Here is a 12,436-nt window from a genome sequence, read left to right on the forward strand (position 1 = left end):
TATACATGTTCATTTTCTAATTTCAATCTAAACTATAATTTTAATTTAAAAAAATAGCATCCTTATTTTATTTGCCAAACCAAAAGATCATAGAGATATTACAAGTATTCATGCTATAGAGTATAGACCAGAACATTGGAATGTGTGACATAATAATTTTATTTTTCCTATCCGAATTTTGCATGCAGTTCTGACATGTGTCCCTACTTTTGTTGCAACACGTGTATACTAATATATAGTACAGCATAAGTTACAATACATCAAAAGAACATAAAAGCATGTATTACACTACATAAGCAGCACAGTTACCGCCTTAAATTTATGTATCCTGCTCTATCAACTTTACTCATGGCAGCCTAATCCTAAACTCCCTCTCAATTACCATCAGGTATGTCTATAAATCTATGTTTAAACTTTTTCTTATTATTCATGTTTGTAGATTGTTTTAATTCAAGCAAGATGATATAGCTCAAGTGATATTCCTGTATGATTCTCATTTATTCCGAGATTTATTATATCTGAATGGATACTGTTTATTAACTTAAAAGCTATATTAGAAAAACTTGTTTCATTTGTGTTTTTTTTTTGAAGGAAAAAATGATTGGTAGTTCAATAAGATTTTTTTATTAGTGAGCTAGTTTTGTGATTGTAAATAGAATTAATCAAATTTGTAGATTTATTCTTCTTTAAGTTGTTCATTTTTTGGTTAAACTGAAAGATGGTAAAGCAGGGTATATATATATATATGATGCACATGTCTTGGTGCCTTGTTTGTTCTGCTAATTTTATGTCTTTGTTGATATATAGTGTGTATTTATGTTTGTGTTCATAGTTTTATACATAATTTTAGTTAATTTTGCTTGTATAGAAGTAAACCTTATAAGTGTAAATTATTAATAAGGTGTGGACTAAATTGTTAAGATTGTTTGTTTGTATATGTTTGGTAAATTATATATTTTTTAGATGAAAATGGTTTATGTAGGAATGTTTGTCAAATTTTAACTACGACTCAAGCCACGTGATTAGTAATGAGGAAGGAAATTTTTTGCTAGTAACCTAATTTTGTGCTATTCTTGTGAATGATTTAAAAGGATGGAAGACTTGGATAAGGACTGCGAAGTTGATGATGATTATTCCTCTAAGAAGGAGATGAATGGTAAAGTTAGTTGGGTAATAGATAAAGGAATATGGTTAGGGAAAAAGGCTGTTATTACTGGTGCTGTGATTACATCGGCGCCGCTGGTTCTTCCTCCACTTGTGGTTTTTTCTACACTTGGATTAGCCTGTTCAGTCCCTTTTGGGTTTGTTTTTGCAACTTATGCTTGTACCCAAAAGATCATGAGCGCGTTGCTTCCTACACCAGAGTCGGATTCCATGTTGGAGTACGAAAAATATGACATGGAAGTTATTGATTTGGTTCAAGGTTCAGGGGCTGAGGGAGAAGGATATGATTTGGAAGATGTTGATTTGGTTCAAGGAGCGGTGGAACAAGAAAATGATGAGTTGTTGCAACTGGTGGATGAACGAGGATATGAAGAGGATGAGGAGGAAGAAGCTGATTTGGAGCAAGCGCCAGAAGAACAGAAAATGAAGGACGGATCTACAGAAGTTGAAGCAGATAATTTGCAGAAGAAACCTATCCATACAATGGAATTTGATGTGACTACTGAGCAGAATGGGGGAAATGATGTCCTGCCTAAAGGCGCAGCTCTTTTGCAGGAAGATGTACTTTATGGCCAGGATGACATTCAGATATATGATGAAGAACCTCTGGAACAAGAGAAGTTGCTGGACGTAAATGATACAAATACTCACATGGATATTCATAAGCAAAAACCAGTTGTGGAAGAGAAACAGTTGGAGGCAGTCGAAGGGGCCGCTAGGATGCTAGAACTGGATGTAAGTGATATCAGTAAACCTGAAAGAGGTCATAGTTACCAGGCACTTGTTTATGATGGGAAGAATGATTTTGCAGTGCTTAAGAAAGATTCAGATGAGATGAAAATAGACATTGTGATGAGGAGTGATAAGGATGGAGAGGCTAAAAATAAGACTCAAGAAAGAAGTGCATTACAGGAAAATGAAGTTTTTGCGCTCAAAAGTCTCGAGGAAAGACCAATTAAAATTATAGAGCATGGTCACGAAGGGGAATACAAGGAGGATGCTACCAAGTATATTCCAGTAGAAGATGTACTGTCAGTTGAAGGAACGGAAGTAAGAAATGAAAAGCCAATTATAGAAGACATGAATGAGAAAGCTGTTATAGGAATACGGCAAGTAATAGTTAGTGTTCACAGTGGTAAAAAGATTGCCGGTGAGCAAGAAAATGAAGATATAAAGGTGTGCAATAAATCGCAGAAGCTTGTTTTGGTGGCAAAAAGAGTTGCTGATGACACTGTTGGGGACATAAAAAGTGTTGTAGAACGCACCAAGGCAAGTGATTTGCATTCAGCTAGAGAGATTGCTGATGAATGTGGGCTGGATTTGTTCGATTACACAGCTGGTGGTCACAACTACTACAATGACTTTAACATCTCCCAAGGTATTGTCTTAGGGGTTAATTTGTACGAGATGATTGTTTTCTCTTAAAGGAACATGCTTTAAGAGAAGGAGGTAATCAGTTAAATTACTTACGTGCTTCCTTTGTTTACTGCATCATCATAATTTGACTTTTAATATGTATGCAGATTTCATTCTCATAAACTTCAATTTCTATGTACATTATTAATTGTCCTAGAACATTATAAGAAATCATTACAACACATTCAAGGACAGACGCTAAATCAATATAAGGGTAAAAAAAATTTAGTCACACATCTATGTAAAGTGTAAAATGTGAATCAAGTCAATACTCTATAGAATATTGATGTACAATTCCTCATTTCAAAATTTCGTAAATTAGAATTTTTATCCAGATATTGAATATCAAAACATTTAGATGGATAAAGCTTTTTTAAGAAAGAATGTCTAATTTCTATATATTTTTATACTATGCTTTCTCGCACGGGTTTCATTCACAGAAGTGTATTATCTTATAATTTTGAGTGAGTTACTATTGCTTTAAAATAGATTATATATTTGGGCGGGGTGGCCAACTAGTCGAAAATTAGAGAGTCCTAAGTCAGGGCCCAGCATATATTTTAGTTGAATAGTAGCCCTATTTGAAAGTTGAGGTATGTCCATTTGAATGAATGGAATGAACGAAGATGTTAATGATGTCATCGGACACCAGTTTAAATGAAGGTTATAGCAGTTGTATATTTAATGTCGCATTTGTCAACTTTTTTGAGCTTGTTACATGTGCTGCAGAAAATGATAATATTAGGAGCAGCAAGACAGGTGATGTTGAAGATTTACCATTTCTTCGAATTTCCACGAAGGTAGCTGTATCCAAGCATATAAACCTTCAACCTGAGACTGATCCCCTTACGCCTTCCAGCGAGGTTAGTTGTTTAATTTCTTTTTTTTTCGGGTTCTTTTAAACAGTAGAACAGTGAGCTTCTATATCTATAGCTACACCTTGGTTGACCTTCTTTAGGGAGGACAACTCAATCTGCAAAAGTATAGATTCTGTATCAGCATTCTTGCAAACTCATCTAATAGTTGTTGTAAAATTTGTATTACTTGTTATATTGATATATCCTTGCACAAATTATGAGGTTTAATACATCTTAATTCTTTTAGTAATTTAGTGTCTCGCTGGTCTTCTTTTCCCATATGATATGCTATAGATCTAAAAAAAAAATTAGAAGGTGCCCTGTGGGGAATTTGTTGTATATCAATGAGAAACTTGTGCACAGTTTAGTGAATACCATCAAGGCCTCTCGTTTTTTATTGCAGTTCTCCTCCGACCTTTTTGTAAGATAAGAACAGCCATGAGCCCATGACACTATGGTGGCTATCAGTTTCTTCCTTATAAATGATTTTATAAGTTGACGTTCCACTTCTTCTTTCTAAATGTATATTTTTTCCTCAAGGGAATATAAGTTGATATCAGTGCGGCCCTTCTTTTCTGCAACTACTTGTTTTCTGAATATAACATTAGGGGAAGAGTTTTGGACCTGAAGTTTTGCTAGTACCTCTTGTTGATCTCTGTTGTCTGTTAGTCCAACACTTCTATTTAGGTCGTAGTGCCCTAATCGGCCAATATGATACTCAGCCAGGACAAGAAATTCATTTTGTGTCGGATCCTTAGACTGAAATGTCGATAGGATGGGACACTCGGACAGGATGAGACACTTACTTTGTGTTGGATCCTTTGACTGAAATGTGGATACTTTAATCAACTTAAAGACCACATGTGACTTGAGCTTGCTATGAAAACAAAAAAAATGAGAAAACAGAAGAAGCATAATTATGAAACAAGTAGAGAAAGCACCTACTTTGCAAAGTTCTTCACAAAATCATGTTCGACCTAAGTTCTATTGTTTCTTTTTGTTAAGATATCTATTTACCATACTTGTTCGTTAATACCCTTGTCCAAATTTAAGACTGTGTCCCCAATTTATGTTTCGTGTCAGGCACCCTATACCACGAGTGGTAACATTGCTTCTTCTTGAGTATAACTTTATCAATGTGATTCCTCCTCTGACATGCAAAATATGGATTCTCTTACCTGTTCAATAAAAGGGTACCCAGCATACAACATTTTTTAATTTCTTTTGTGTCTAAAAATTTCAAGAAAAGGATACGCAGCATACAACATTTGTTAACTTCTTTTGTGTCTTTTGATTAATCTTTTCATTCTGATTCGTGCTATCTGTCAAATTATCGTCTACCTGTATTATCCTTTCTATAATATATCAGTATGGTTCGAGCTGTGTTACCATCAATACTTTCATAAAATCCTACATTTGAGTAACTGCCTCCTCGTGGACTTTTATGTGCCACTGCAAAAGTCAATATAACGAAATATTATCTAAAGATGGCTAAATATTTCAAAATTAACTTTAACAATCATATGCATCTAAGCAAATCGTAGTATTTCCTTATTGCAATAAACTATATATTTATATAACAGCGATATGCATGTACGCAAATCATAATGTTTCCTTGTTGCAATTAAGTGTTTATTTAATCATTTTGAACTGGATATGCATGTCTGTGTTTTTTGTTTGTTGCTCATCTCGCAAACCAGTTTCTAATGCGACCATTGCACTCGACTGATTTTTCAGTGCAGTGTGACCGTGGTCCGCTGATGTTTAGGATATAGTATTATATGTGTTACCGGAGGTAATGTATATCAAAAGCCTCAGCAAATTGACCCACAGGCAACAAGCATTACATATTTCTTCGCGCGAGTTAAGCAGACATACACTTGAGTTATGTTTGTGCAAGGACTATAGACACTTCGCTATTAACAATCTCTTCATTTATCAATAATCATTCAATCCGTACGAGATTTGATCATTTCCAGTTTCATTTTGGGATGATTATGTAATCTCACCCTCCCACTAGGCATTATAGACCCATGAAATTATCCCATATGCTTGTAACAAGCAGAATTGTTTTTTATAGCTAATTTCAAGCAAAAATTTCTTTGTTAACATTTCTATATGCTGGACATTTTCTGTAGGGATTGCTCAATGAGGAGAAAATATGGGAACAAATAGATGCACTACGGGCAATAGTGGGATACTCAGCTCCTATGCATGCTACTAGTTTAGAGGAGATGAAAGCTCTTTATGTCTTTACAGGAGTCGAACCACCATCCTCACTTGCAGACAATTCCGATCTTGTGGAAATGAATAAAAGTCTCCGACTTTTGAAGTCGGTGGTAGGTGTAATATAGTTCTGTTCAAAACTGCCATTTCTGCAGATGTGGTGTTTGAATTCTCTTGATAGAGTGTCTTAGAAGTTTCTAATTTTGATTTTGATTTTGATTTTCTCGCTCGGTTGAATATTATATGGATTTGTAAGGTGTTTGTTTTTTCCAGCTTAGCATCTGTATTCTTCTTATCTCCGTTGAGTAGTTTCTTGCATTTTTCTGTGTCTTGGTGGCCAGTATTCTAAGTGGCAGACACAATCGCACCGAGGCATGCTAGCTTATTGTATATCAAGAAATTTACATTTGAGGGGGCTAGGTAAGTGGTGTTGTAGGTTATATGCTTTGAAGGGGATGGTTTTGTTGAACTATATGATCCTGCTTTAAGGTTTTTGATGAGCTTGTTAAGTAATATGATATTAGAATTTAGGCTGGCAGAAGGTTCGATTCTCAGTCACCCCTACCATTCTCACCTCAACATGGGCTTCTCGTACGCTTTAGGATCAAAATCCGGGAGGACTAGAGATGAAAAATAAACAAATAATAAAGCAATAACTTCGATAACAACAGTGCTGACTGTTATATCTGCCCTAGATGATGGTTGAGCTGGGTGATACTTGATAACACCAATAAATAAATTTGGAATTCTGTGTGCTCAGGTTGATCAGCATTTTCTAACAATGATTAATATTTTTTATGAGGTGGGTAATTTTATTTGCTGAGATTTTTTGCACCCTTGGTCTATCATATTTATTCAAAAATGACCAATCAAAATTTAAAAGAAATTCCGAAACTCCTAAAATCGTTTCCAAAACGATTCTCAATTGAAGATGTGTCCGCTAATGATCGTTCACTTCCTTATAAATTAATTGGATGCGTGTATTAATATGAATTTCATCAATTAAATCATGTCATGAAAAAAATCCAATTTATTTTGCGATCCCTAACGTTACTCAAATTTTACATGACAGATAACTCTTGAATTTGTGCTCACAAATACACCAAGGAAAAACCGAAAAATATATACTATAGTGTCATAACCCTTGGAGCATCTCCAACCGTAAGCTAAAACAAGCTTAACTAAAATTTTATTGAATTTTTAAGTATTTTTACTTCAGTGGTAATAGCTATAATCATTAGTGATAGAGAATAAATAAATCATGATTACGTAGTTAATGTTGCATTAATTACATATGAATTGGGCTGCAAGGCCCAATAAAAAAATGTATGATATTCAGACCAAAAAGGTTAACACGTTGATCAGACCTGATGGACCAGATCTGGCCTGATGGAAAAAAGAAGGCTCAAAACCCTGATTATTAATTAATTTCGTAATTAATTAATAAGGGAGAAAAACGGCTATTAAGATAAGTCCTAGTGGGGATATAAATCCTTGTAGATTGGCATTCAAGGAACCTCATAGGATAAGGAATCAGCTTCCTACTTCCTAGGACTCCCAAGTCCATTCTAATTCAGAGACTTGACCACCAAGTCTCTTATACCAAGTCCAATTCAAGGACTTCCAACATCTATATGAGGGGTCTCACCCCACAGATCAGAACTACGTTTTTTGACTTGATCCTTGGCAATCAGCAAGGTACGTAGGCATCTTGTTAAGGCAGATTGAGTCACGAAACACAAGAGCAGTCAAATCGAGACTCGAAACTCACGTTCCTTAGTAATAAATACAGCAATCATATATCTTAGTTTTTAATCCATAACATTTGGCGCCGTCTCTGGGAAAGCACAACAACAATCATGGCGAGAACACGGAGAACAATTAGAGCTCTGGAGGAAGGAACACCATCGGGGACAACCCAGGTGATTTCGTCAACCGTGGAGATACCCCCTCACTCAACTTATGCACCTACCCAAGGGGAAACCCAGATAGGGGCAACTCAACCTCAGCCACAAGGGACGATTCCCCCGGCTATTCAAGGTACGAATCCCCAAGTTCAACAACTACATGCACCTGTGAACTCTCGACCCATTGGGTACGAGTATTCAACTGTTGTGACCACTAACCCCCCGTATGGGATGCCCCTTCACCCAGAGGTTGGAGGAAGTGGACATGCTGGACGGAGTGAAGCACGAGGGCGATCACCCCTCTACATACGAGGTTTGGCTCCTATCCCTGAGGATCAGGAATTTTCTGGTCCTTACACTGAGAGAGACTCCGAATCTTCGGATGATGAAGTAGCCCCAAAAAGGAGGCGTGCTGTCAAAGAGCCGATGGCCGATGGAAGCCAACGTCCTCAAATCACCCAAGGGAGGAATCCCCAAGAAGTGCAGGAAAGGATCAGGGCTCATGAGGCTGAGATTCAAAGGCTGAGGCGCGACTTGGAGGCGCACCAGACCACCAGACCCCCAGTACCTCCTAGGGGGAGAAATCCTCCTCCTGTCATAGACCTAGATGGTCCAGTACAGAGAAGGGCTGTTGTCCCAAGGGCTGATCCAAGCAATCTTCTTCCCCTTGGAGATCCTGATGATCCTACTCCGCCCTCCACTGAAGTAATAATGAATGCCCATATCTCAAGGAAGTTTAAGATGTTAACTATCAAAGCTTATGATGGCACGGGAGATCCCGCTAATCATGTTAGAACATTCTCTAATGCACTGTTGTTGCAGCCCGTGAATGATGCTATTAAGTGTCGGGCCTTTCCTCAAACCCTGTCGGGTATGGATCAAAGTTGGTATAGTCGCTTGCCCCCAAATTCTATTGGGTCGTTCAGAGAATTAAGTCAGGCTTTTATTAAGCAATTCATTAGCGGGAAAGTTCATGAGAAAAGTTCAGCATCTCTTATGAGCATTGCGCAGGGAACAAAGGAATCCTTGAGAGACTATCTGAATCGTTTCATAAAGGAAGCTTTAAAAGTCCCAGACCTTAATGATAAGGTAGCCATGATAGCACTGCAACCAGGAACTAGGGATGAGTTTTTTAAGATGTCCTTGGCCAAACGTCCCCCTGAAAGCATGTTGCAACTCCAGGATAGGGCAGGGAAGTATATCAAGGTCGAAGAAAGCATGAGGAAGACCGTAGTGAGTAATGAGCCCACTGGAGGCAAGAAGCGGAAAACTGATCTGAAGTATATCGCTAAGGACAAGTATCCTAGAACCGAGCAAAACCCTGATTCAAACCCCAAGAAGGGAGGACATGGGCAAAAGTTCACTGAATACGCTAAGCTGAATGCTCCTAGAAGCTAGATCCTGATGGAAATCAAAAAAGATCGAGATATTCGTTGGCCTAAGCCCTTGAAGGCTGATCCTGCCAAGCTAGATAAGAGCAAGTATTGCAGATTTCACAAAGATGTTGGTCATGACACCGATGAGTGTAGACAGTTGAAAGATGAAATAGAGTTCCTCATTCGAAAAGGAAGATTGAACAAATACACTGGAGAAGGAGGGGATAGGAATAACAATGGAAGGAAGAACTTTGAAGATCGTAGGAGGGACCAAGACGATCAGGGGCGGAATCCCCAGCCTAGAGGACCGGTTATAAACACAATTTATGGAGGGCCGGGACCTCGAGGACCTGTGATAAACACAATCTTTGGAGGACCAACTGCTGCTGGATTATCCAGAAACTCCAGAAAAGCATATACTAGAGAGGTTATGCATATTGTTGGAGAAGCCCCGAAGAGGGCCAGGACAGAAGTAACATTGGCTTTTGATGATTCTGGCCTAGAGGGTGTGAAATTTCCTCATGACGACCCGCTGGTCATAACACCGATAATAGGAAATAGCCCGGTCAAGAGGGTCCTTGTGGATAATGGTGCTTCAGTAGATATCTTGCTCCATGACGCCTTTTTAAGGATGGGATATAACGACTCCCAATTGACCCCAACCGACATGCCGATATATGGATTTGCGGGAGTAGAATATCCCGTGGAAGGAATAATCAAGTTGCCAACCACCATAGGTCAGGAACCAAGGCAAGCAACGCAGATGTTGGACTTTGTGGTGGTAAAGGCTAGTTCAACTTATAATGCTATCATGGGGAGGACAGGGATACATGCCTTCAGGGCAGTCCCTTCTTCCTACCATTCAGTTATGAAGTTTCCCACTCGGAATGGGATTGGAGAAGAGAGAGGAGATCAAAAAATGGCTAGAAGCTGTTATGTAGCCTCCTTGAGGGAATATGGAGTTGGGGGGCAGGTTCTTCCTATTGAAGATATAGATATCCGAGATAATGATGAGAAAAGAGGAAAGCCAGTAGAAGACTTGGTTTCGATTTCTTTAGCCCCCGAGAATCCTGAGAGGATGACTTTCATTGGAGCCACACTTGAGGAGCCCCTTAGAGGGAAGTTGGTGAGATTTTTGCAAGAAAATAGTGATGTATTTGCATGGTCAGCGGCTTATATGCCAGGTATAGACCCGGAGCTGATTACTTACAAGTTAAACGTGGACCCAAACCGGAAGACAGTGAAACAAAAAAAAAGAAACTTTGTCCCGGAAAGACAAGAAGCTATAAAACAGGAAGTAGAGAATCTCTTAGAGGCTGGTTTTATTGAGGAGATTCAATTTCCGGAATGGTTAGCAAACCTTGTAATGGTGAAGAAGGCCAATGGAAAGTGGAGGATGTGTATAGACTTCACTGATCTGAATGATGTATGCCCTAAAGACTATTTTCCGTTGCCAATAATTGATACTTTGATTGATGCAACTGCTGGGCATGAGATGCTGAGCTTCATGGATGGATTTAGCGAATACAATCAGATTAAGATGCGCAACGATGACATTCCAAAGGTATCATTCATCACTGACTTTGGTGTTTATTGTTATCTTGTTATGGTATTTGGTCTTAAGAATATAGGAGCCACCTATCAAAGGTTGGTAAATAAAATTTTTAAGGATCTTATTGGTAAGACTATGGAAGTCTATGTTGATGACATGTTAGTCAAGAGTCTAGTAAAGACTGATCATATAACCCATTTGAGGGAAGCTTTTGAGCACCTGAGATACCACAAGATGATGTTAAATCCTACAAAGTGTGCTTTCGGAGTAGGATCTGAATTTTTTTTGGGATTGATGGTCTCCAAGAGAGGGATCGAGGCTAACCCCGATAAAATAAAGGCAATCCTGGACATGGAACCACCAAAAAATGTCAAGGATGTTCAGAAGCTCACAGGAAGGGTTGTTGCGCTGGGACGATTCATCTCCAAGTCAGGAGACAGGTGCTTGTCATTCTTCAAGTCACTAAAGAACATTAAGGACTTTGAATGGAATGAGGAAAACCAGAAGGCATTCGAAGAATTAAAGAAATATATGGCCCAGTCCCCGTTGCTGGTCAAGCCAGCTTTGAATGAAGTTTTATTCTTGTACTTAGCCGTTTCAGAAAGTGCCTTAAGCGTTGTATTGGTTAAGGAGGAACTGAAAATCCAGAAACCCGTATATTATGTCAGCAAAATTCTGCATGGTGCTGAGTTGAATTATTCAACTATTGAGAAATTTGCTCTATCCTTGGTGATGGCTTCAAGAAAGTTACGTCCTTACTTTCAGGCTCATCAAATTGAGGTGCTAACAAATCAGCCCCTAAGAAATATCATTCATAGTCCTAAGGCTAGTGGGAGGTTGATCAAGTGGGCAATAGAGCTGGGAGAGTTCGACATTAAGTACAAGCCGCGGACGGCAGTAAAAGCCCAGGCATTAGCTGACTTCGTGGTGGAATGTAGCATAGCCAACCAAGAAGTCGGGAGCAGGAAGATACCATACCTCAAGACAAGGAAGTTGATAATAGGGACAAAGAGAAGGATGATAAGGAGAAAGAATATTGGGTTCTCTATTTTGATGGAGCATCAAAAACAAACTCAAGTGGAGCAGGATTGGTTTTACAAAGCCCTGATGGGTTCTTGATTGAGTATGCCATGAAGTTAGACTTCCCAACCACAAACAATGAGGCAGAATATGAAGCCCTGATAGCTGGCCTCGGCCTAGCAGGGACACTTAGAGTCAAGAACTTAAAAGTTCGTGGAGACTCGAAGCTGGTCATATCCCAGGTAAAGGGAGAGTTTGAGGCAAGTGATGATACGATGGCTAAGTATGTCCGCCTAGTAAGGGCTGTGATGACCCAATTCAATGAATGCCATGTTGAGTACATTCCAAGGGAGGAAAATGCTAAGGCAGATGCATTATCAAAGTTTGCTTCATCCGAGATAGAAGAAAGTTCAGGAAGTGTGTAATTCCGCATTTTGAAGACACGGAGCATAGATGTTAAGCTTGTAGCTCATGTAGGCATGGGGACGTCATGGATAGATCCCATTAAGGCCCACATTCAAACCGGTTGGTTGCCAAACGATGCTACTGAAGCACGAAAGTTAGTTGTTCGGGCACTAAGGTACTATTTGATAGATGGGATTCTGTATAAAAGATCTTTCGTGGTTCCTTACTTAAGGTGTCTCAGGCCCGATAAGGCACGCTTGGCTCTTGAGGAAGTGCATGAAGGTATTTGTGGGCAACACTTGGGGGGCAGGGCCTTAGCTCTTAAGATAACCCGTTTAGGCTTCTATTGGCCGGAAATGATGGCTGATGCCAAAGAATTTGTGAAGAAGTGTGACCGCTGTCAGAAGCATGCACCGGTTGTTAGACAACCCCCCGAGATGCTGACCTCTATCAACTCGCCCATCCCCTTTGCTATGTGGGGAATGGATATTCTGGGACCTTTCCCCATGGCCA

The 12,436-nt window shown here is 39.0% G+C and overlaps 1 protein-coding gene across 1 annotated transcript; it reads left to right on the plus strand.

Moving 5' to 3' along the window:
- The first annotated feature begins 272 nt into the window (after nucleotides 1-272).
- Nucleotides 273-5,935, plus strand: LOC141659713 (uncharacterized). The gene is made up of 4 exons (XM_074466642.1): nucleotides 273-388; nucleotides 1,092-2,542; nucleotides 3,310-3,443; nucleotides 5,576-5,935. Exons 2-4 carry the CDS (start codon nucleotides 1,093-1,095, stop codon nucleotides 5,789-5,791), a joined length of 1,800 nt encoding a protein of 599 aa, XP_074322743.1. The 5' UTR covers nucleotides 273-388; nucleotide 1,092; the 3' UTR covers nucleotides 5,792-5,935.
- Nucleotides 5,936-12,436: the final 6,501 nt, after the last annotated feature.

The sequence above is a fragment of the Apium graveolens genome, chromosome 1 (genome assembly GCF_009905375.1).
Source record: "Apium graveolens cultivar Ventura chromosome 1, ASM990537v1, whole genome shotgun sequence".
In the NCBI taxonomy this organism is placed as follows: domain Eukaryota; kingdom Viridiplantae; phylum Streptophyta; class Magnoliopsida; order Apiales; family Apiaceae; genus Apium; species Apium graveolens.